This window comes from Brachyistius frenatus, unplaced genomic scaffold (assembly GCF_029030835.1).
Source record: "Brachyistius frenatus isolate BFR_SWC_R1_liver_20210118 unplaced genomic scaffold, ASM2903083v1 Contig_62, whole genome shotgun sequence".
NCBI lineage: Eukaryota > Metazoa > Chordata > Actinopteri > Embiotocidae > Brachyistius > Brachyistius frenatus.
The window spans coordinates 887,966-911,740 of NW_027210661.1; the positions used below are offsets into that span (position 1 = coordinate 887,966).

Genomic DNA, 23,775 nt, shown 5'->3' on the forward strand with positions numbered 1-23,775 from the left:
TGTTTGGAGCTCTGGGAAGTGAAGTCCAACAACAGCTGCAATTATCGCTCTCCGCCACAGGTGGCGCCAGAACTTTGAGACTGGAAATAAGGGTTTACAGCGAAGCTGGCATGGCTTAATTCAAAACCACCAAATCTGCAAACCAGCGCCTCTCAGCCTCAATTCACACGTGACGTCTAGTTTGTAGGATTCATGCACAAAACGTGTAAACAAAGAATAAAGAATAGGAGGTTCTGCTGGATTACTTCTTGGTTGGCGTAACTGGCAACTAATTCTGACCAAAGAACCAGTCCGGCCGACAATCCCAAGTAAAACTTTGGTTTTGGCATTTCGGTTTTTGTACTTATTAAATAAAAGTGACAAGTGTTCATTAGTGAGCTGCAGATGTGCTGTCAGACGGATTTTGTTATCAGGCTACTAGTTTGCCCTGTTTCCAGTGCTAAACTAGGTTAGCCGCCAACAGGCACTTTAGCTTCATATGTGACAGAAATGTAAGAGCTGCTCACTCTTATCGAGTAGGGCAATTAGCATAGTTAAAGAAAATATTTTTTTTCCTTCATGATGATGTTTTAACTGATATTTTATAGTATGACTATGCCAGACAAATGTTCACAGCTTCAGTTTTCTTTGTTGTGATTATAGTCTGGAAACCCTGTTTCCATTCATGTTTACGCTGAAAGGCAGACGGACCAATCAGTGGCCAGCGTCGGTGGCTAAGTGCAATGACAGTGAGTTTGGATCTGGTAATCCCAGGCTAGATATTTTCTACAATGTTTAGGCATTCATTCTCAACAGTAATAAATATGTTGTGCTGTGAAATGCTTTTTCTCAATATATTAACATTAAAGGCTCAGTACTGTGTCAATATGAAGTGTGTCAAAGCGAAACAGTTATGTAACATCTGTCCATTCAAGCACAGCCATTTATTAGCCTTTGTTTTCCTAACTGTACTGTTTCAGTTCACACCCGCAGATTAAACTGCAGGCCACACAAACAGAACATAATACTGCCGCCATTCAGAAGAAACCATGTCCCAAGTCCCTCCGATAAATGCTGGATTTGGTATAATAATATCTTCAAGGCATTACTTCAAAGTGATCTATATTAACAGCATATCTAATCTACAGGTTATTCATATGATGAATTTGAATACAGAACCATCACCAGACGGAGGGACCCCATTTTAGAAACACTACTGTAGCACACCGATCATTGAAAAATATTTGGACTCTAATACACCACCACACACTCATAGAAATAACCCAGGAGGACATCAAAATGGGAGCCACCCTGTCCTGTTCGTACAGACTGAACATGTATGGTTCATCTTCCATTGCAACAGTTTTAAACTGATTTCTAACACAACATACGACCACATGTATGTGTGTGTGTGTGTGTGTGTGTGTGTGTGTGTGTGTGTGTTGCAGCCATCAATAAAACTGTGAGAAGAAAACCATTTCAGTATGCAGAAATATGCAGTATGTTTCAGGTAGAAAGTGACAGTAAATCAATCACCTGCATTTCATTAGTTGTGATGATGTGAGATGACAGCGCCACCCTCTTCTCGCTATGGACAACAGTCCGTTCAAGTCCAAGGGAAATGTCAGGCACTAAGACCCTTTAGGCTGTACATGTTTAAGAAAAACATCTCTGAGCTAACACTAACACACCCATGATTGCTGGACTGATGTTAGTGTAGAGAAAAGACCCATTTCAGGACTTTGTAGGGAAAACCCGCAGAGACAGTGAGGATATCCGGGACAGACTCAAAGCAGCTTTACAAACATTAGCGGGACACTCCCGGGAGCTCGGAGGACCTCAGCAGGGAGGGAGTGTTTCTTCAGGGTCATTTCAAACTCTCAACCCTTCAGCAGGGTGGTGACACCGACTCTGCTCCCTGGGAACTGTGGGTAAGGGTGATCAGGAAGTGGCCAGAAGAGGTGAATCAAAGCCATATGCTAGATGACTTCCTCTTGCTTTATCCTCCTACACTTATGTTCACTGCTGCATTTTCTATACCTTGACCTCTCCTTTCCTAGCTACAGCCCTCTGTGTCTCTGTTTACTGAAATCCTTGACAACTGGGTTTGAAACAAAGCCAGAGTCTGCTCGGCATCATCTCCGCTCCCTTCTCAAGTCCAGAAACAGGAAATTGCCTTGAAACAAAAACAAACAAACACAATGATGAGTGATCAAGTGATTTGGACTCATCAACAGAGCAGCCCATGTCACCTCCAACTTGCTGCATGTCATCCAATCAGAAAACACATGACCGAACCCTGCCCTGGGTTGTTTAGTAGAAAGAGTACTGGTTCTCCACAGCTCGGGCCCTGCGAGTCCCATCGGCATCGTGGTAGTCCTCAGATCCACCAATAGAGGCCTCCAGCAGCCGCTCAGAGCTATTACTCCGGCTCTGCAACCCTCCTCCTACTCCTCCTCCAGTACCTGGGTCACTGCGGGAGAGAGAGGGAAGGGTGGTGGGTGAGGAGGAGGTGCTTGAGGAAAGCGGGGCATCAGAAGGAGGCCCTGCAGGTGCTGTGATTCCAGGAGGGTGAAGAGCTGGTTGAGCTGAATCTGTCCTGCAGGCTGCCTCCCTGGGTGGAGTGAGGACTGGAGGCGCAGTCACATCTGTAACAGATTGTGGGGAGATGAAAGACATCCTTTTAATAGAAGACACATTAACAGTATAGATTAATCTGTGCTGCTGATAATTGTTTGTTGGTTTACACTAGAGAGCTGCGAGTGAAAGGCTCCTTCATAGAGCAGCGCGTCAACACAGACAGTGTGGGCCTCTTTTATTATCCTTTCTCTTGGTGGCCAATAACACCGACAACACTGGTGCCAAAGACACGCTTGACCAGTGTATCAATAAAGTCTTTTATACCCTGAATCAAACCCTCACTATGTGCATGTGAGTGAGTGCATGGGTGTGCGTAGGTCCAGCGTTTGGGGAAACAGAGGGCCTCTTTGTGACCACCAGGGTGGGTTGGAGTTGGAGTCTCGGCCCGCATGCAAAACTTCTGCGGTATAATCGCCCCCTCACTCTTCTACAGGAGGGCATTTATCCCATGCCAGGAGAGTGGAGGGCAGGACCAGTGTTAGTATGGAGAGGGGATGGTGGGGGGGGACTCTGCTTCCTGCATCTATAAGGCCATGAACACATTTAACTTTCTGTAAGTTTCTAATTGCCAACATTACGCTTTCGTGCTTGGCGACTGTCAAGATAAGACACTTCGCTCTTTAAAAGCACCTACGGATTGATTGCCTATATATCAGACACTTGAACACCATCAACCCCATCTTTTGTCTTTGTTTTAGTACATGAACGGAGCCAAATGAGGCAATCACAAGATCATGGTCAATGTTAAATCGTATTGTAACAGCAGTACATGTATAGAAGCACCATAATATCTGGACTAAATTTGGGAATATCAGTCACCACAAACTGGGCTGTGGCAGCAAAACCCACCAAACAGGGTAAATGATACAGGGTAATGCTTTTTTTCTTGTGAATTACACCTTTATTTGTGTCTTCTTTCATGTGTTTCGTGCTTTAAATCTAAAACTATGTGATGAGCAGACACAGACAGGTATGTTGCTCGGTATTAGTTTCTTGCAGCTCCATCGTGTCCTCTATTGACAGGTTTTTATAAACTTAAATGACCCTTTTAAGAGGCTGCAGCAGAACTGTCTTCTTGTTTTTAAAATCCTCATCATGGAATCACATCTCCATGAGGTTCCTGTAAGTTTTCTTCCTTATGTTAACAGTGTATAGCTTTGCCATTCATGTTACACTGACTTTTGTGACCTCAGGTTATTTCCTGCATAACTCCACTAAGCAACATAATCTCCCAGAATACTTGAAAACACTTGATATTATGTAGATGAGTAGCAAATACCAATGGAGTTTTGTGGAAACAAACAAAAATGATGTCTACATTCGGTTACTCATAAAAACCCATTGAGTTGCTATCCCTGAGGTGCAGTTTCTTTCTCATAAAACTTGGCAAAGGCAGTTTTTAATAGCGTTTTAAATCTTGTATTGTTTACATCTGTGTTTACTTGCTTGAATTCTTTGATTTCCCTGCCTTTGCTGGTGCATAGCACGATACAGTATCTTGTTATGTGACTGCCACTTGCAGAGCAGTGGGGTCGTGTGACACCATGGGTTGGACTGGACATGTTTACATGAGGTAAACAAAGAGTGGACCTCGAGGTCTAAACCCCCACAAGAAACCTTTAATGTATTCTGAACGGTTTGACTTTTCCAGCACATCTTTCCATAATCAAACACTCGTTAAGTATTTTATTAGTACTGTATCTGATCAACAGTCACGCAGTACAAAATTAGGTCTTGTATGAAAATAACCTACTATAACTACATGACTGGTTATGTGGTACAGGTGCCTAATTAGAGAGGACAACATCTCCAACTACCGTTACATGCGTAAACAGTTTTCAGTTCATGTGTTGAGTACCTGTGGTGGAGCTTCGCTGCACTTGCACATAGGAGCGTAATGTGATGTCAGCCGAGCCTCCAGATTCAAGGGGGATCGGGTGGGCGTGGAAGTGTCTCAACATGTCCGATACGGTGTGGAACCACAAGTGGTGGACGTGACACTGGCCGTTCTCATTAACTGACAAACGTAAATGCTGAGAGAGAAAAGGAAGGGAAAGAGAGGGAAACAGGACATTAACAAGTTAGAAAAAGGTTTGCAATTCAAAGACATGAAGGAGAGAGAGAGAGACAGTAAATTAAAAAGAAAGAAGAGAGGGAAAGAGAGAACACAAAGACAGAATTGCCTGTGAGACACAGTGAGCTGAAAGAAACAGGCCAAGACAGAGGTCAGGACATTATCTGGGAGGTGTCTCGCTGTGGGAGCAGAGTGACAGAATGCAGAGCTGACACACCAGAGGAAGAGGTGGCAGCTGACACTTCCTCAACACTGCCGGCTGGCCGGATGTGATGTGCAGGGATCATGTTACATAAGAGAGCACAAAATGGTGACATTACTGCAGCTTTTCCAACTGGTGGCTGCTGCTCCAAATGTCACGAGAAGAAGACTGAGAGAATTTATCTTGATTATTCTGAGTGTAGAAACAATAAGCTCATTCCTTATTTTATAATTAATCGATGACAATTTTTAAAATCCATTACTAATTTTATTACTTTTATCGAGTAAAACTTAGAAAAAAATGTTTTTTTCTCATTCTTTTAATTCAGTTTGTTTTGAACAGTTTTACAAAAGAAGAAAACTGAAAACAGAGTATTTACGACTCAATCACTTGACATAATGCTGTTTATCTTCCCTCTTATCATCTCACCTTGGCTTTGCCCTGGAAGTTGAAGGTGAGGACATACTCGCCAGGCCGGGTCTCACTCTGACGAATCACAAAGAGCCCGTGGCTCCTGGCTCCGCCTGAAAGGACCAGCTGAGCTGCACGTACGCGAGACAGCGTACCATGGAACCATGGGTAACCCGCCAAGCTGGCATCTCCATCCGAGTCTTTTGCTCCTTCACCACCACCTGAGTAGTGTCACACACAAGAACATGTTTTATTTTTCTCCGTCTATAATCGGCTAGTGTTCATTTTCATGTTTACAGGTCCTCACCTGCTTGGATTAGCTTGAGAGGAAAAGTAAATGTTTTACCTGCAGTGGAGTTGGAGCCCTGGGCCTCTGGAGACTGCAGGAAGCGCTCTAAAGGCATGTGGGATGGGTGCTGGGTGAAAGGAGGTTCCCTGCAACGGACTGAGGGGGCGCTGTAATGCTCTGCCGCTGTAGGACATGACCTCTCTGAAGCACGATACACTCCTAAACAAGTTTTTATATATCAACACATTTGTCCCGATCAAAACAAGTAAATATTATGTAATGCTGTTCTGCAGGGGAGAATAGAGAGCAGTCTTGGCTCACCCTCAGAAAGTAGCTCACAGCTGCAAGAGGCCACCATGGAGCAGTCTTTGGAGGCCTGACCATGAGGACATGACGCCAGCTCGATGTCATCGCCGCTGTCACTGTACACAAACAGGCAGGTCAGGACAACCACAAGAACGTATACACATGCACACATGTGCAAACAAACATCACCGAGTCCTAACACACAACTCTACACACATCCACATCCTTCAAACACGGACACAAATAATCTCTCTGTTTATGTCCTGAGCTACACTGACAAACATCCACTAATCCAAGAACCTGAGGAGGAATGTCGGTGGTGCAAGCTCACCCATGTTTGTACTCAAGCAACCTGTCAAAAACTCCACTAATCGGGTGATTAATGACTGTGTGTGTGTTTCCCCTCCTTCCCCCTCTCCCCATCCCTCGGTCTCTCTCTACTCTCCATCTTCAGTCAACAGCAAATATTTATCTGGTGGTTTACCCAGGGTCTATGCAGTCCTGGATGTCCGCAACCCACGAGTTTTTCTGCAAGGAGTCGATGGTTTCCAGGATGTACTCTCCACCGTTTTCCACCTGTGGAAGCAGCCAAACACCGCAATTATACACCGAGCTCTGTTCAAAGGATGGGCAAACCTCATTTCCCAGAAAAACTGTTTTCAAGCTTGTTTTTATGTAGATTTTTTTTTTTCTTCATTACTTCTGATAAAGCATTTCAGCTCATGCAGGTGCAGCTGTAGCAACATTTTTGCAGATCCTACCTTAAGAACAAAGGTGTTGTCCTTGTCAGGCATCTCGAGCGGCATGGTGGTCCTCACCTCCACAATGGCCGACAGAGGGATGCTCACTTTGGGCTTTGAAGACTAGAACCAACATACGAACAGACTCATAAAAGCCCGTTTTAACGATACTGCACCTACCACATGTATATAATAACAAAACACACTAGAGGCAATGAGGACATTCATAACTGCAAATTGCTTCACTTTACATCGGTGGCTCCGAACAGGTTAGTCAGGAGTCTAACAAGCCTCTAAGAGGAAGTGGTTAACAGATGATTACCATTGTGAAAATAGAAACACATTTTGCAGCACCACAGTATTTTCACTTACTGTGTATAGAGAAAAGGAACAGTCTAAATGATTTAAAAAGGGAAATTCTTGGTATAAAGAGGGTCATATAATATACAATATAATAATTGTGAATCCCATATAAAAAGGTTTTAGGACAATAAACGTGCTGCCTGTTGCTTGCAGATCACAGTGGATTTAGGAACAGATTTCATTTGGTAAGAGTTATATTTTAATCACTTCTGCTCTACAAAACAAATGATGCATCACTCCCTGGATGGTAGTACAATTTGTGCCAGTGTACTATCACCAAAAACCATAATAAGCCATTATGAATGGTCCAGAGTGAAATTGCATCCTGTGTTACATTCTGTAGGAGGTGACTGCAACACTTGTAAAAGTAGAAACTATATATTTTCCTCTAAAGAAAGCCCTAAATAGAGCTCTAAATTAGTGGTCCAGGTTTAAATAGAAAATCACTTCAGCCACTGGCTTCAGTGTGAGATGCATGCAGTTCCTCCAAACCCTCAAATTCTCCTTCACACATGTTAATTAAGGGGCAACAGGCAGGCAGAATTATTGGTGCAGCCCTTTCCAGCAATGCACAACACCCCAGATTAAGTAACTCATTTAAATGAAATAAAGAAGTAGGGGAGAGTTTACAAAAGACTGCAGGATCTGCAATAATACCTCCACAGCTCAGTTTTTAACACGGTCTCTTATTTCTCACTGCATCTCAGCGATTATTCCTGCTGGCTGACAAACAAACACAAAACAGGAAGAGTTTATAAGAGGGTGAACACAGAAAACTCGGCTGACCCCAGTTTGCCCTCTGCAGAGAGTTGGAGCCAAAAACGATAATCTTAACAGATCCTATGAGTGTGTGTGTGTGTGTGTGTGTGTGTGTGTGTGTGTGTGTGTGTGTGTGTGTGTGTGTGTGTGTGTGTGTGTGTGTGTGTGTACATGTATAAGGCGGTGAGCTGTGTCTGTGTGTGTGTTTATTTCTGCGTGTGTCAGGAGAGGTAGAGCGAGAAGGAGGCTGACTGATAGTCTGGCAGAGGCTTATCAGCGGATCTGTCTGGAGTAACACAGTTCTCTTCTTGATCCGCCTGTGCATCTTGGCTGTCGTCCACGCCCACAATTCCTTTCTTTGGATCAGATGTCAAAAAACACTTCCTGTATTAAAGCATTTGACCATTTCCTGTGCTTCTCCACTCAGGACAGTATAAACCCAGTTTGTCTGTGGAAAAATGTATTCATGCAAACCAGTGCACATAACAGTGTGTGCTCCACCACACGGCACTTGAAGTCTTGCAGAAAATATTCTCATATTTTGTGATGAACTGTTCACTTCTAGTAGTATCGAGCTACATAGATGGTTTTGTTTGTATTTGTCCATGTCTGAGTTTCTTGGAGTGTTTGCAAGGTGAATTTGTTAGCAAACAGGTAAAAATATGAGCATTAACTTGAAGTCATGTTTCTTGTCACCTTATGATTTGAAGTCCAATATTTACGCTCCTTTTAATTCTTTTTTGGTCTTCCACCAGCTCATGAGGGAAATATCAAACTTTTTAGTGACTAAATGCCCTTACCCATCTCCAATTTGTAATTGGACTCTACCTGTCCAACACCAAATAGGAGTTGCTGGCTGCATCTGTAAACGACACTGTTGACAGTGGTGAGAGTGAACCACAACGCTAAATCTGAGGCTGGGGGTGTAAAACTGAAACCAAACTTAAAGGATCCTGCCACGCTCTGTAGAGCTCAGAAAAACCGGTGCTAATTCTCTGAGGGTTTATCACTATGAGCGACTGCTTTCACTTGGCACATGTTGTATTATTTACTCTGTCATTAATATAAAATATTGATTAGTACAGGTTTAAATGTATTATTTCTTAATTCATATGAGGTTAAATATTCTGAGGTGGATATATCTTAAAACCGCAGCAGATAAAGTTAGATACCACTAAAGGTTAGCAAGAAAAGATGCATTTTTGGGTGAATCTACCCTTTAAACAAGGGAAGCCAACAAGTCAAACAAGACACAAAGTTAGACTTTGTTAAATTGTTTTGCAGGCAAAGAAGGATTTCTCTGAATTTGTATAGTGACGGGACTTTAAAAAGACAAACCGGTATGAATGCACAAAATATATCTAATATCACCAAGAAAAGTAAACACTGTTGAGGTGCTTTTTAATATGCAAAATGTTGCATTCTTAGTGACTTAAAGTGAGAAAAAAAAAGAGAAAAGTCAAATTTTCCCAGGCAATGTTTTAAAAAAGTATTTGTCCTTGTATTAATCTTCCATGTAACCTTCAGTATTTTTATTCTAAGCTGAAGCCTCTCTGATGTTACATGAGGAGCCTCTCGTTACTTGGGCTGGTGTGAACCAGAGAGCGGGTCATCCCGGGGCCTGCTGCGGTGTCATAATGCAGGCAGTTAGCGCGCTGCATTGTGCCACACAGAGCAGCGGGCAGATTGATGGCCCTGACAGGGACGGAGCCCGAGCCAGGAGCACGCAGGAGAGACATTTTATGAGTCAGTTTATCTTTCCGAACCTGTCGAATGCACTGTTATGTTTTGTAAGATGTGAATAGGATGGCAGTGATAAAACAACTCCGAGCGGGCCTGTCGAGATGTGTGTGTTTAATTAAAGTGTCATCAAGGCTGTAACCGCTGCTCTGAAGTCTCCTAATGTCAGCCTCGACCACGGTGGATAATCATTTTCCCATGTGTGGACGTTAATAGAACACAGCTGACGAAACAGCTGAATTATTAAGTTTTATTTTTCATGTTCGTCTTGTGGTACTAACTGACCTGGAGGAGTTCAAGTGACTAAACTATTTCGGTTTCTATTTGCAGTTTGTCACCGCTGCCAGTTTGCCAAAGATGAGGAAGCAATCAATATTTATTTTTTGCACACGAAAGAGAAGCTTTGTGATCCCCTCGCCTTATAGAAATCAATGTAACAGCTTCCTCTCTCTCTCTTTCTCACAGTCTCCGGTTTTCTCTGCCAGCTCCCTCTCCCCCTCTCCCCCTCTCCCCCTCTCCCCCTCTCCCCCTGTCCTCACCCCTCTCCCCTCTCCGCAGCTTTATCCCCTACATTCCCACCAGCCATGATCAAAGGACAGCAGCAGATTTACACACACTCAGCTGCACAGCCTCATGGCCTACTTAAGGTCAGGGGCAATGATCTGGAAATCCCATATAGACAAATGTGAAGGGTGCATGCATACGTGGTTTGACCTGCGTCGCTCAGCGTCAGCAGGGCTCGATCATCAGGCTCAATTTAAATCTGGGATTCAGGAAGGGCTGCAACTAAAGAATATTTTCACTATTGATTCATGTTTTTTTTTTTTATTGATTTTGCCTCATCTGCATGAGACTTGAAATATTGGAAATGTGTAAACCTGTAATTACTACTGTGCTGAAAAGTTCAACAAGGTTTTGGGACCATTTTTAATTCTAAATAAAGACAAATCCCAAACCCAATAAGGTTTGTTGGTATATGTTAATAATCATTTGCCTGTTTGTGGGTTTGTCAGGTGGGTTGGTGGGAAGATCTTCAGCCTCTGAAACACCTTCAATAAAATTCTCTGACAAAATAGGTGTAACAGCTAAGAGATAAAATCAAACAGCTTTTTGCTGAAATAGTAAAAATCATACATTTCCAGAGAGCAACGTGAGGTATACAAAGTGATCCTTTTGGTTGATAAATAATGGACCACCCCAAGATATTTCATTTACGATAAGATAAAACAAAAAGTAGCCGGTTGCCACTTCTTAATTTAAGGAGGTGTTTTCCTTGTCAGTAAACTGAGTGTCTTTGAGTTTTGCACTGTTGATCAAATACACAAGAAGTTGGAATACGTCACCTCAGACTCTGAAAAATAAAAAAAATGTGCATTTACACTGCTTTCCGTCATTTTATAACCAGATTAATTCTTTCATGTTTTGTTTTTTTTTATGTCAAAGTGTGCTCATGTACCTTGGGTGGTACGTAGAACTCCAGCAGGAACCTCTCTCCTCCTTCCTCCCTCTTCGTCTTCCTCAGCAGTAGGCGACACTTCTGCCACTGTGCAGCACCCATACAGTTTGTGTCATCGGCCACCATGTACCTGAGCGCTCCCTCCCTCTGGATTTCCAGCAGCTCGGCCTTGTGGCCCTGGGAACCCCGGGGCAGTCGCAGCTTTTGGGACCACTTCTCTCCCCCTGCCACCGCCTCCCCTCCTCCGCCTCCTCCTCCGTTGGCCTTCCTGGCCCCGGGGGGAGCCTCAGGTTCAGGGGAGGCCCGTCTATGCCACATCTCTTTCACCCCGTCCACCACACACAGGCTCATGTTCCTGAGGGAGAAGCCCTTCTTGAAGCGAGCCTTTGGGTGACTGACTGACACGTCCTCTGAGCTGCGTGACTGTCCCAGAGCGGACACCTTGTGGGTCGTCTGGGGGCCTCGGGAAGCGGTGGTGCCACTGCCCGCTCCATCTATCCCTCCCCCTCCGCTGTCCATGCTGTCCAGGGATTCACTTGAAGCCCCTGCGTCCTTGCGTCTCTGGAAGAGGTCGTGACCGTAGGAGAGCGGGCAACCCTGGATTCCCAGGAAAGGAACAATGCTGTACTTGGGTGCCGGGTTGGAGCCGTCCTCCCCCAGTGAGGACGCCTGGTTCTCCCGGGCCTGTGTCAGCGCGGCAGAGAAGCACTCCAGGAAGTGGTGAGCAAAGTGCTGTGAGAAGCTGGCATCGGCGCCGGGCGAGTCGTAGCACGGGTTCTCCGACAGAAAGCGCTGGAACTTGTCAGCGAAATCTGCAGCGGAGGCTCGAGCGTGGAGCTCACAGAACTCTCGCCAGTCAGGCAGCGGGCACGAGGAGGAGAGCTCCGGGCTACCGGGCACCACCGCTCCGTTCATCACTGAGCCATGCCAACCCACCGAGGAGAGGCTGAAGAGGAGGAAGAGGAGCAGAGTGTTAGTGTCGATGTTAAGGATTGCAGCATGTATTTGTGTAACTTCTTTAGATCACACACACAGCAATTGTGGAACAGCCTGCGTGTGAGATGGTATAAAGAATAAAACACGTGTGAATGAAGCAAACTGCGAACGACCTTATGTGTTATTGTAGTATTTATATCTTCATATGAAAAATGAAGCCCCTGAACTGATTTTCTGCTGCGTATTTCTTAACTGCCAAGGTTTTCTTGAATTTTTAAATCAAAATCATTTGTTTTCGCATCAATATCGCCTCCCACAATCTCTTCCTCTTTCTCACATTCCTTCATACAAATTGTGCAACTTAATATCGAAGTGATATCGAGAACGGAAGATTTTAGTTCTCCCACACCATGAAACATGTGACCCGAAACCAAAAATAAAGGCACAACTTTAATTTATTGGATTACTTAAATTCTGTTTTACATCTCAAGTATTTCCTAACTTTCCCAAAATGTTTTATGAATCAAGAAAACCAGATCTGGTTCATTTTGTGTCGTTTCTCAGATAATCCCGTGGTTTTTAAATGATATATTTAGCCCAAAAAGTTCTTAAACATATTGAGTCTAAAATACTCTGGAATCAGGTAATGAAATGTCCATGTTTGAAGAACATAAACACCTCCAGAAGCCTTAAAACCATCCCAAAATTGCAGGTGGCAGAACATTTGTGTCGTCATTAGAAGCTCCAGCTCCAGTGACAACAAGCACAAACAACGTCTTGCTCCACTGTGGGGAGAATTTATTTCCTCTGACAAGTCGAGAATCTGTGATAGCTCATGTCATGAAGGTTTGAATTCAACTTATGAAGAGATTCAATGTGACAACAGATCGAAAAAGCTGTTGTCACATTGCTCCATCAGCTGTGAGTCTCACCAATTGATGATTTCTGACATGCACTCGGATTATCTGAATTATCTGGAAGTTTGTTCTGTCAGAGCAGCTCAACACCATCGAACTGATCGCATGGCTCCTCTGTATGTCCTGTCTATCACACTCATTCCTGTTTTTTTTCAATAATGAGGATCTTTTTGAGATAATAGTTACATTCATCCACTCATCTTTACATTCCTCTGCTTCACAGCATGTGTGTGTGTTTGTATGATTCAGTCTGCAGCGCTGCCTCCCTCTCCGGACCAAGCAGTGCCAAACCACATCACATCACTACTCAAACTCTTCTCTACAGCGAGGATGTAGATTCATACTAACACTGCATCAGAAGCAACATCCAATAACAGTTTTCACACCCCCCTCCTCTTCAGTGACTAATACAGCATCAGTGAATAGACCCGAACAATCAAACACATGTTGGTTTGATGGTTGCTGTAAATCACGCAGATAAAAAGAAGATATCGTGCGAGTGGGTTGGCATAGGGAAGGCCAACACTCCCTGAGCTGCGACAGCTTATTCTCAGAGCTGCTGGGCTTCTCTTGGCAGTTCACTCGCACAATACAGGCTCAAATGTTTGCTTACTGAAACTGCACTCCTAAACTGAATCATGCATATAGTCGCACTGCAGTAGTCCCTGTGTTTCTCCTTTGAGCCACTTGATTGTTATTTTCAAAAGTATCCGTGTGGGTTGTCTTTTCAGAAAGGATTAGTGCAAACAACTCGCCACTGGAATTAAATCTGATCGAGATGCACGTTCAACTACAAGCCAATCGCTGTCTGTCATTTCTTCTCCCACAGATCTGAAACAAACAATAAAGATCAGAGAGAGGATATGATGACAGAAAGTACGCAGGAGTGCCGGCTCTTTGAAGGACCATTTCTGAGCTCATCATATGGAGAAACTGTTGGATGCTGAGGCCTGGTGTCAACATCTTAGAGGAATGCTGTGATGTTATAAACACTAGAAAATACAGGAAAAGGGAGGCATTAAAGATTAACAATAAAACCTACATACATACCTACAGACAAGAAAGGAGACGGAGGAAGACGAATGAAGGAAGGAAGAAAGGAAGGAATAGAAGGAAAAAACAAAGAAAGAAACAAAGAATGAGAGAAACAAAGAACAAAATAAAGAAACAAACAAACCAAGAAAAAAAAGAGACAAAAAGGGAAACAAAGAAGCAAATGAAAAAAATAATTAAAAAAAAGTTTTGATTGATGACAGAAAACTACCAACAAGTCCTCCAACCCAAACGACAATATCGGTTGTTCCTTCCCTCTGAAACCTGGTCAGGTTGAGGAACAATAGACACTTGTTTAGGGTAAGAAAACGGTTTGAGTTGTAATGATGACTTGAATTATGTTGTGAGTTAAAGTCACTTCCTGTCACTTCCTTTAAGTTTTGAACAGTAAACTGTCTCAGCTCGTGTCTGGAAACGGGAAGCAAATGGGGAACAAAATCTATTTATTAATAACAGTATTAATGACTTGTTAACATTAGCCTACATAAAAGGGAAATTCCAGCAACACGGGTTTCCCCACAACATAGTTCCACATAATCTGCTCCTATAATTTATAAATGACTTATAAAGCATTAGTAAATGTTTATTCCCTATTAATAAATCTGTTCCAACTTAAAAGCCTTTTAAAAAGAAAGTGGTACTAAACTGATAAAAGTTTGGAAACGTAAAAGGTAGAATCACTTTCCACTCATTAATGTCTCCATCACTTCATTCATCCATTCATTACTTCAAGCCACCCAAGGTTTGTAAAGTAAACTGATAATCACAGTGTTGCTGTAATAATGATCTCACTCTCCATATGTGTGTGTGTGTGTGTGTGTGTGTGTGTGTGTGTGTGTGTGTGTGTGTGTGTGTGTGTGTGTGTGTGTGTGTGTGTGTGTGTGTGTGTGTGTGTGTGTGTGTGTGTGTGTGTGTGTGTGTGCTGCTGTTGCTGCTGCTGGCGAAGAAGTCAATATCCATTCAGCTATTTAAAAACCTGCACTGGGCCAACTTTCTACTCATTCAGCAGAAAAAGCAACAACACTCACTAAGGTGCATTTCTCAAACTCCTGCCCTTCCGCAAAGATGAGGATATGTGCCTCTCTCAAGGATACTAAACTGACTATGCCGCGCCCGCCCACACACACACACACACACACACACACACACACACACACACACACACACACACACACACACACACACACACACACACACACACACACACACACACACACACACACACAGTCATTGAGTCAGCATGAAACTCAAGCCACGAGACGCTGGAGGAAGCGGACAGCATTATGGTTTTGTGAGGCTCAGCAGACTGAAGCAGACTACATATTGAAAAGACACAGGGATATAAAGCCCCTAGAGACGGGGCAGTGGTGAAAAGTAACTAAATACTGTGTGTAAGTGCCGCTTTTGAGGCACTTGTATACAGTTTCCTTTAACATTTTCACATGAACTACACCACGTTCACTCCCTTACATTTGTTTGACAGCTGCAGTTACTTTACAGATTAAGATTTCAGTCATTTAGTTCAGTTATTAGGGCCCGAGCACCGATCGTGCGAAAGCCCTATTGTTGTTCAAGCGTTTATTATTATTCTCCACAAAACACTGCATTTTTGGAGGCTTTATCCTACTCAAAAACTCATGAAAGTTGGTACACGCGTCTCTCTAGGCGAAAAAGTGCGCAAGTGGGTGTGGCCTAATGGCTCGCTAGCGCCCCCTAAACAGAGGCCCCGGCGGCTCCATTTACCTACATGCACGAAATTCATTGGACGTGTATCATACCGAGATGTACAAAAAAGTTACATTGCACCATTAGATCAACTCAACAAGAAGTCTGCCATTTTCAATTTAGTCACCATTTTGGCGATTCACACGTTGTACTGTTACAAACTCCTCCTACAGATTTTGTCGGACCAACTTTAAATTTAGTCTGTGTACTCTTAACATGTTTTGAATTAAAAGTTCTTAAAAGAATTTGTTTTCGTAGATTGGTGTGCCCGTGGCGTGGCGGCCAAAAAGTGACCCAAAAGTCATACTATAGCATGTCGTCCAAAACGTTTTGCTATAGTATGACTTTTTTTCATAATTTGGATGACGTGCTACAGTATGATTTTTTTTTTTTTAAAGTCATGTGAAAGGGGGAAGTTGAAACCTAAACCTTTTGGCCAAAGGGCAACAGTGGCAACCACTACACCACCAACCTTCACAGGAGCAAATATGCATTGTGACAAATCTCAAAGGCTTACTGCAACCTATAACTCTACCGTCTACAAATATTCATTCAAATGCGACCAAAATTGCCACAGACATTCTTTGGATGGTAGATATACATGTTTTCAAGGGGGTCTGCAGTGATATTAAATAACTTCCTTTAATGTGTAGTGTATGCAAAACTTTTTCAAATTCTCAAAAAATAAAAGGTGTCTAAAGCTTCTTGGATTTCTGTCTGAATTACCACAAATTGTATCCCCCAAAATTCCATTAATACATTTTAATACTTTTTTTTTTAAATCATATTTCGGACGACTTTTTTTTTTCATATTTCGGACGACACGCTATAGTATGACACAGTGGTGCAGTGGTTAGAGCAGTTGCCTCACGGTGAGATGCAACCGGGTACGATCCCCACTTGAGGTATGCATGTAAGTTCAGAAAAAGGTAATATTCCAAAAAATGATAAAAAAAAATTCATGCCGTATGTCATTCAAAAAAGTCATACTATAGCATGTGACCCAAAAGTATTTTTTTTGTACATAGTACAGCCAGGACGATGCAGCTAAGGTTGATGTTTCGCCGTGACACAGGAAATTGATATTTAAGGTCAAACGATGCTCCAAACCTCAGGAAACTTTGCACATGCGTCGGACACCAACTTTCATGAGTTTTTGAAGATGTTAAAGCTGCCAAAAAAGGCAATTATTTTGTTTTAATAAGAATGAGGAACGAGACCGAGAAAAGAATTAAAACTGCAAGCGGGAATATGCGGACCCTCGCGTGCTGCACGTCGGGGAGCCTGCGGCCCCGACCCGCTGGATCCCCGACGTGCAGCGTGCGAGGGCCTGCATATCACTGCTTGCAGTTTTATTTTTTGTCTTGTGTCTCATTGGGTCTTGTGTACCTTAGAACAAGGTATCCTGTCAACAGTTTAGAAGCCTTTTATAAAGCTATGAGGGAAATTATTTTTGGGCTTAAGGGGACTTCCACTGCAATGCAGTGGCCTCTGGGGAAAAGAGTCAGCAAGGCGGAGTGGCGGTGGCGCCGCATCCAGATGAAGAGTTTGGGAAAAGAAGAAAGTGCGAGTCTTCGACATCGTCTCATAGATGGCGACCTAGTGGAGGTGTGGAAACACGTCCACCATGCACACTTCAAACAAATCTACTCCTGCTCGCAGCTGTCCATGTACCTGTCTGCCACATATTCAAGCCCTTAATACGTCCATGGTGAGTACCATGTAGTTGGAGTAGCGTTATTGTTTTTTTGTTCTAACAGCCACATGGGCAGCAATGAACTCATCTCACCCTGCAAAACATACTGCAATAAGCAACACAAAAGTGAAGTTTAAGTGTTTTAAAACAGTATTTTTTTAGTTTTGAGGACGAAACTAGACTAAAGGTCTAAAGTAACCGCTGAAGGAAATACGTGGCTCTTTACCTGCTAAATGCTCCGCTATTTTAACCAGCTAGTCGCTAACTTTGTCTCTGATGTTTAGTGCGAACAGGGTTTTTTTTTTTTTTTAAATAGCCTCTTTTAGCTGTTAACAATGTCATGAGAAAAAAAAGTATAACATTGCAGGCCGGAAAACCAAAATGAAGAGTTAATAGTCACTATAGATTCAGATGATAATTCTATGTAGGTTTGTCTTCCTTTTTTCATTTGATATGATGTATTATAGCCACTTTAAGTACATTTTGCTCTTACTGCCTCTGTACTTTTGTTTAAATAGGACTCTAAAATACTTTAACCTTTTCTGGAGTATTTTTACATTGTTGTAGTGGTACTTTTACTAATGGACCTGAGTACTTTTTCCACCACTGGAAGGGGGCATGTTTTTGCTCCACAGGCCATCTGCTAAAACAATCAGTGAGCGTGTGGAGGTGGACAAGACAAGGGGAGCATAAAGAAAGAGACCTACTGCAGGACAAGGGGGAGCAGAGGCACCATGTAGATTCTTACATCCCCACCACTCTCCTCAGACGTTCTTTTCAGCTCTGACGGACCCAGAGAAGAAAATAATAAAAAAAAAAAAAAGACTTGAGGAGAGTTGTAGGGAATCTAAAAATGTTCACCTCCATCCTACAGACCTCAGAAGCCCTTCCCTTCCTGTGTCTCTTCCCTATCTGTTGTAAAAATCTATCACGACCGTGCGCCCCCCCACCCACACACACCTCCCTCCTCCTCCTCCTGCTGGTTCTTTACCCAGGGGAGCGGGGCAGATATCTCTGTCAGATGGTTGGGAGTTCTGTCTGTAACAGTAAACTGACAAGGGAGGAGAGGAAAGAGACATTACTGTGCAGGGAAAAGTGATCAGCTACCGCCTGCAAAACACATCGTGCAAGATCCGTTCACTTCATGTACCTCGTAGGGCCCTCACAGGACTGGACTGTGCGGAGCCAGGAGTTACATGTGCCTGATTAATACTGTGGTGTTGTAGGTGGTAACAGAGAGCGACTGAGAAAATGATACCGTAGCCAAGCATAACGGATGTACAAGGAGTTGTGTTATTAAAGTTGCGCATTCTTCCGTGTACTTTCAGAGATAAACACAGCCCATGTAGTTTAACAGACTCCTACGTCCTATATGCCAGCAGCACACCCTCAGTGATTGGCCGATGAGGATGATTGGTGATGTTGTGCTTCCACCCCGGGGAGTTTGTGCCCAGCCATGTTTTCTAATATTAGCCTGCTCCACAGCACACAGCTAGCAGCACACTCAGTACAGTGCAGCGATGTACATGCATCTTCAACGCTATGTGAATCCGTTAATTATGTGTTCTTATATAAGATGTAAATATTACAGCACATAGATATGGACTGAAGATATTCAAGGACACACGCAAACAGGAAAACCCCACTGTTGCTGTCGGAGTATGAATGTAAAACATGGATAATAAATAGAGCTGCAGCACTGATCGATTAGTCAAGAGTCAGAAAAACTATTTTAAAAATCTAACAATAGTTTCGGTCATTTAAAATAACTAATAAAATTCAAAATCTTCTTGTCACATTTAGAATTTTTTGGTTTTGAACTGTTGACTGGACAAAACAAGTAATAGCGATATCTCTGACTTGTCATGTATAATTACAACAGTTCATAGTTAACTAGCTAATCCAAAAAATAACATCTAGATTAATCTATGATGACAATATTTGCTACTTGCAGCCATTTAGGGCTACAACTGATGATTATTGTCACCAATAATTTAGTTTTTATTTAATCAATCGTTTATGAAATGTCAAAAATGACCTGAGAGCCCGACGCAGCTTCTTAATGTCCAAAAGCCAAAGATTCAATTAAATTTCATTCAGCTCAAAGTGATGAGGGGAAAAATATCAATAAATCCTCTCATTTGAAAAGATAGAACCAGTGAATAAAGTACTTAATAATGTATTTCTTCTCTTCCGGCCTCTTAATTGGAAGAATTGCTGCTTTACTTTGTTTTATGTTAGAAAAGATACATTTTGGGGGTCTTTGGACTGTTCGTCGAACAAAACAGGCATTTTGAAGACATCACCTTCACCACATTTTATTGACCAAATGAATAATTGATTAGTCAAGGAACTAATCAGCTGAGGGACTGTAAATGAAAAGAATTGGGTTAGGATAGTACCAACAAACTTTACCACCCAAGACGAGGTATTATTTCGACCCAGTATTAATGTTATTTTTTTTATATTACTGTTATGTGGATATCCTCTGCAGTTTTGAATGTCATATGCACTTCATTTTGTACAATTTATGATACAATTCTGCCATTGTTGATGCAAATAATAATTGACTACTTGGAACTGAAGTTAACAAGATAATCAATGTTTTGTTGTCGTGACAAAGGGTGTAAATTGAGCAAGCAAATATAGTTAATGTTGTTAAAGTTGTCAGTGTTGGTTAGGCGGCACTCTCCCTTTAAATAAACAAACAGTGAATTGATGGCAACATAATTACAGACAATAACACACATTAAACTTAAAGTTAAGAACTTTTCAGCTCAAATGGGTGACAGAGATGCAGAAAGCAGAATGACCAGGATGTCTGTTTTGTTGAGTTGCTCTGCACTGAAGGAAGACGGAAACAAAAGTGAACACAGTCGGAAAGTCACAGTGACAAAAACAGACTCTCCTACAGAAGTCGAAATGCACATTATTACAGTAGACATCCAGGTGTGTGTGTGTAGGAGTGTGTGAATAACGCAAGAAACAAAAAAGGGAACACCAGCTTCAACACTGGATTAAAAGAAAGGAGGAAGAATGGGGAAGGAAAAGCAGAGAAGATATAGAGACAAGATAAAATCCCTGTACGGGGACATCAAAGACAGAGAGATACGATGAGGGATCAGACGCAGTAGCAGGAGAAAGAGCAGGTATAGGGGTCAGCGGTGATAGACCCACATACTTTTAGATCTGTTCACTTTAGAGCAGCCGGTCAGTGACCTTTGACCTGAGCGCTGATAACCTCGTCCCTCCTTAATGCGCCTGAATGTTGTCTGGGAGAGTTTCTATCAGTCGCAACGTGACACAGGACCACCAGAGAGGAGCTGTGAGGCTGGGAGGGTGATAGTGAGTGCAGACAGACATTATGAATAGGTGCAGTGAAGTCCTGATCCAGACACTGATACACCCAGCTGTATGGGAAACTATCTGTGCCAGTGTCTGTGTGTCTGTGTGTGTGTGTCAGTGCAGTGCGTGTGGAGGCAGTTAGATTGGCCAATGATAAGAACCCAGACATGATGAGAAGATGGAGAACGAGCATTCCTGAGGACCAAATCACCAAACTGTGATTGCAGACAAATAGAGCAATGCTCGCCACTTCACCTGCGGGTTTTTCCTGAGGTAGCAGGGCCTCATCACACACATTAAACACATCAATTAGTGTGTCCTCTACAGACAGGCTGTCCTCTCTAACTCTCTCTCTCTCTCTCTCTCTCTCTCTCTCTGCGTCCTCTGGCAGGCAGTGACAATGTAAATGTTGAGTGAGCTCAGGCATCCATATGGCTGTCGGTGATAAAGGACGCAGCGCGTGGGAGATGCACATAGCACCGCTGACTTCCATTTCCTGTCTCTCACCCACCAGGTCCAACTAATTTCACAGATGACCACAGGCCTCTCACAGAGACGGACGCAGAGGGAGAAATACTGTACAACCTGTGTGAGCATCAAGTGCGTCGCTTACTGGAATAGATGAGTTTTTAATTCAAAGTGAAGGACTGAAGCTGATGTAAAAAACAGCATGATGATGGTACGAACCGGGGGTGGACACAGTCGCTTGTTTGGCTCTATGTAATACTATATAACATAGTTTCATAATGTCTTTTTTTTTTTTTTGGCCATCTGTGGATTGGTCCAGACTGTATGTATTTAAACTATTAGGTTTGAATTATTTTCTGTTTGCAAACTTGCTTTCCTCAAATTCCCCTCTGAATAATGTAAAGTATTTTGAGTTTATATCAAATACATGAATTTATTCTTATAGTTCACATGATGACTAAGTTATTTATCGTGGAAAAAATGCCAGATGAAGCCAGCGTCCCAAAACCCTAAAATAAAGATATTTACAGAGATAAAAAAAGAAAAAAAAAGAAGAAGAAAAGCAGTAAATCCTCACATCCTACAAGCTGGAGGTTGGTGCTTAATTTTCTATTGATAGATTGATCAGCATTATGTCTACAATTCCCTTATAATAGATACTTAGTGCAGCTCACATTTCCCGTTACCGTATGTTGATTCAGCTGTGCAAGAGACATTTTTTTTTTGTGGGGATGTATTGAATTGCATAAAATCATGATATCATACAGAGTTTTTATTATTTTTTGAATCCATGCAGAATATATGTCAAACTAACTAAGTTTTAGTCAAAGTACTTTAAAATCATTGTAAAGTTGTTTTTTAGTGCTTTTTTAGATTATTATAGTGCAGTTGGAGAAAAAGGATCCTTATATGTTACTATAAAATCCCAACATAGCATCAGAGACATGATGTGGCTTTATAAAAGTATTATCTGAACACTACAGCGATGTAACAGCCTATACGACACATTGTTTGTACGCTGTGTGTAAAGTTTGTCCACTGCTGACAGAACACAGGCTAACCTGCATGTTTAAAAATATTTACCTCCGAGTGGTGCTGCTTGAATATTACCACAAAGTAACACCACAGTAACAATATGATAGACTTAAAGTTTAGAAGAGAGTAAATAAATTCTACACAAAAGCACTTACATTTAGTTAGTTCACTGGAACATCACAAAATGGTGCCAGAATTTAATTAAAGCCTCCCACTGATATTACTGTGATCATGAGGCATATAAGACACTTTTTGTGGTGATGTATAGGACAGCATGAGTGTTCTTGTTATTTTGTCCACCCCCTGTACGTGCAGGCGGCATGCTCGGCACAGAAGCTCGAGTCAAGTGTGAGTAGCTCAACTTTACAATGAAAGAATTGTTGCATCTTTGCAAGATTTGATTTGACAGGGGTGCTGCTTAAATATCACAAGACAACAAAACAATAAGATAGAATTTAGTTAATAATGTTTTCCTCGATTAAGTCACTATAAAAATCACTGCATATTATGAGACTATTCCAATGATGTAGGTGCCTCTAAATGAGCAGGCCTGTAGGCCCTGATGTTAAAATCAGACTTATTAAGCTTCATATAAACTGACTGTCTCGTGTAGCCTATAAAAAGACACCTGAGAGAAAGTCAATATCGGGCCTAAAACAGGCCTACTGCGGCCCGGGGAGCCTATTTAAAGCCAACAGTGGATCGTTGTGCAGGCTGCGTACCGGACTTCATGAATGGGAATCGGCTGCTGCTGAATGGCTGACAGATCCAGATCTGGAAAGCAGCCGATGAATGGGAGCCTGCGCGTGCAGTCACGAGTCGGTACACTGATTTTGGATGATCTCGAGCGGGCCTGTGCATCACATCAGATCACATCGGGGCCCCTGAGCCGTGCAGTGACTGACCACACTTTACTCCCTCAAGTCTATAAAATGGATTATCGGGGAAAAAGCCCCTTCAGACCGCGACCCCCGCCCCCTACCCCCCCTCAAGTCCAGGAAGCAGCCTCATCCACTCTGTCGGTGCCGACACCAGAAACACGTCGCTGCCATCAGACGGCTGCACTTGTTCTCTACCACCAGAAGCCGAGTCTTTAAGCAGGTTTCAGCGCGGAGGCTGACTCGGGCTGACTCGGGATGAAACGGGTTTAAACGCCAAACACTCTGCCTCCTCTGCGCCTCAGCACCTGGAGGTTTTGTTGTTGTTGGTGGTGTTGGTGTTGGTGTTGTTGTTGTTGTTGTTGTTGTTGCCCACAACAAATCACGATGCCTTTTCTCCTCACAGCATCAGCACACGAGAAGAGGCTGTGCGAAATGTCTCATCGTGAACGTCAGGATGGTCCAGACGCGCTAAATAAGAAACACAACGCAGCAGCGGCAGTGCCCGCAGCTCTCACCTCAATGCAGGACTGGTCTCATGACGCTGCTGTCTCACACGATCCGGTGTTGCCGTGAAGATGTTCTCTATTCAGGGTGGAACATGGTTATCCCCCGGTTTCATCTGTTTCTTATCTCCGGTTCAGACGAGCTCTCTGCCGGTCAGCTCTGCCTCCATCTCTGCTCGACGCACTGTGGTGCTGAACACTGGGCTCTGCTCTCCACGGACCACTGTCATTTACAGAGAATTAGAAAAAGTGCTACT

General features: G+C 42.9%; 1 protein-coding gene across 1 annotated transcript; it reads right to left on the reverse strand.

Annotated features, from left to right (window-relative positions):
* Positions 1-1,393: 1,393 nt before the first annotated feature.
* LOC138625425 (SH2B adapter protein 2) lies at positions 1,394-23,738 on the reverse strand. The gene is made up of 9 exons (XM_069706333.1): positions 23,531-23,738; positions 10,960-11,905; positions 6,663-6,764; positions 6,386-6,477; positions 5,917-6,017; positions 5,653-5,814; positions 5,325-5,527; positions 4,478-4,652; positions 1,394-2,627 (listed from the first exon to the last, which is right to left on the reverse strand). Exons 2-9 carry the CDS (start codon positions 11,872-11,874, stop codon positions 2,293-2,295), a joined length of 2,085 nt encoding a protein of 694 aa, XP_069562434.1. The 5' UTR covers positions 11,875-11,905; positions 23,531-23,738; the 3' UTR covers positions 1,394-2,292.
* Positions 23,739-23,775: the final 37 nt, after the last annotated feature.

Bases quoted from the DNA above. Each gene is read 5' to 3' on its own strand.
- LOC138625425 (XM_069706333.1), bottom strand. From the start codon at position 11,874: ATGAACGGAGCGGTGGTGCCCGGTAGCCCGGAGCTCTCCTCCTCGTGC. The intron at 6,478-6,662 runs GTAGGATCTGCA...CTGCTTCCACAG, and splicing joins ACAACACCTTTGTTCTTAAG to GTGGAAAACGGTGGAGAGTA. The intron at 2,628-4,477 runs GTACTCAACACA...AATCTGTTACAG, and splicing joins GCAGCGAAGCTCCACCACAG to ATGTGACTGCGCCTCCAGTC.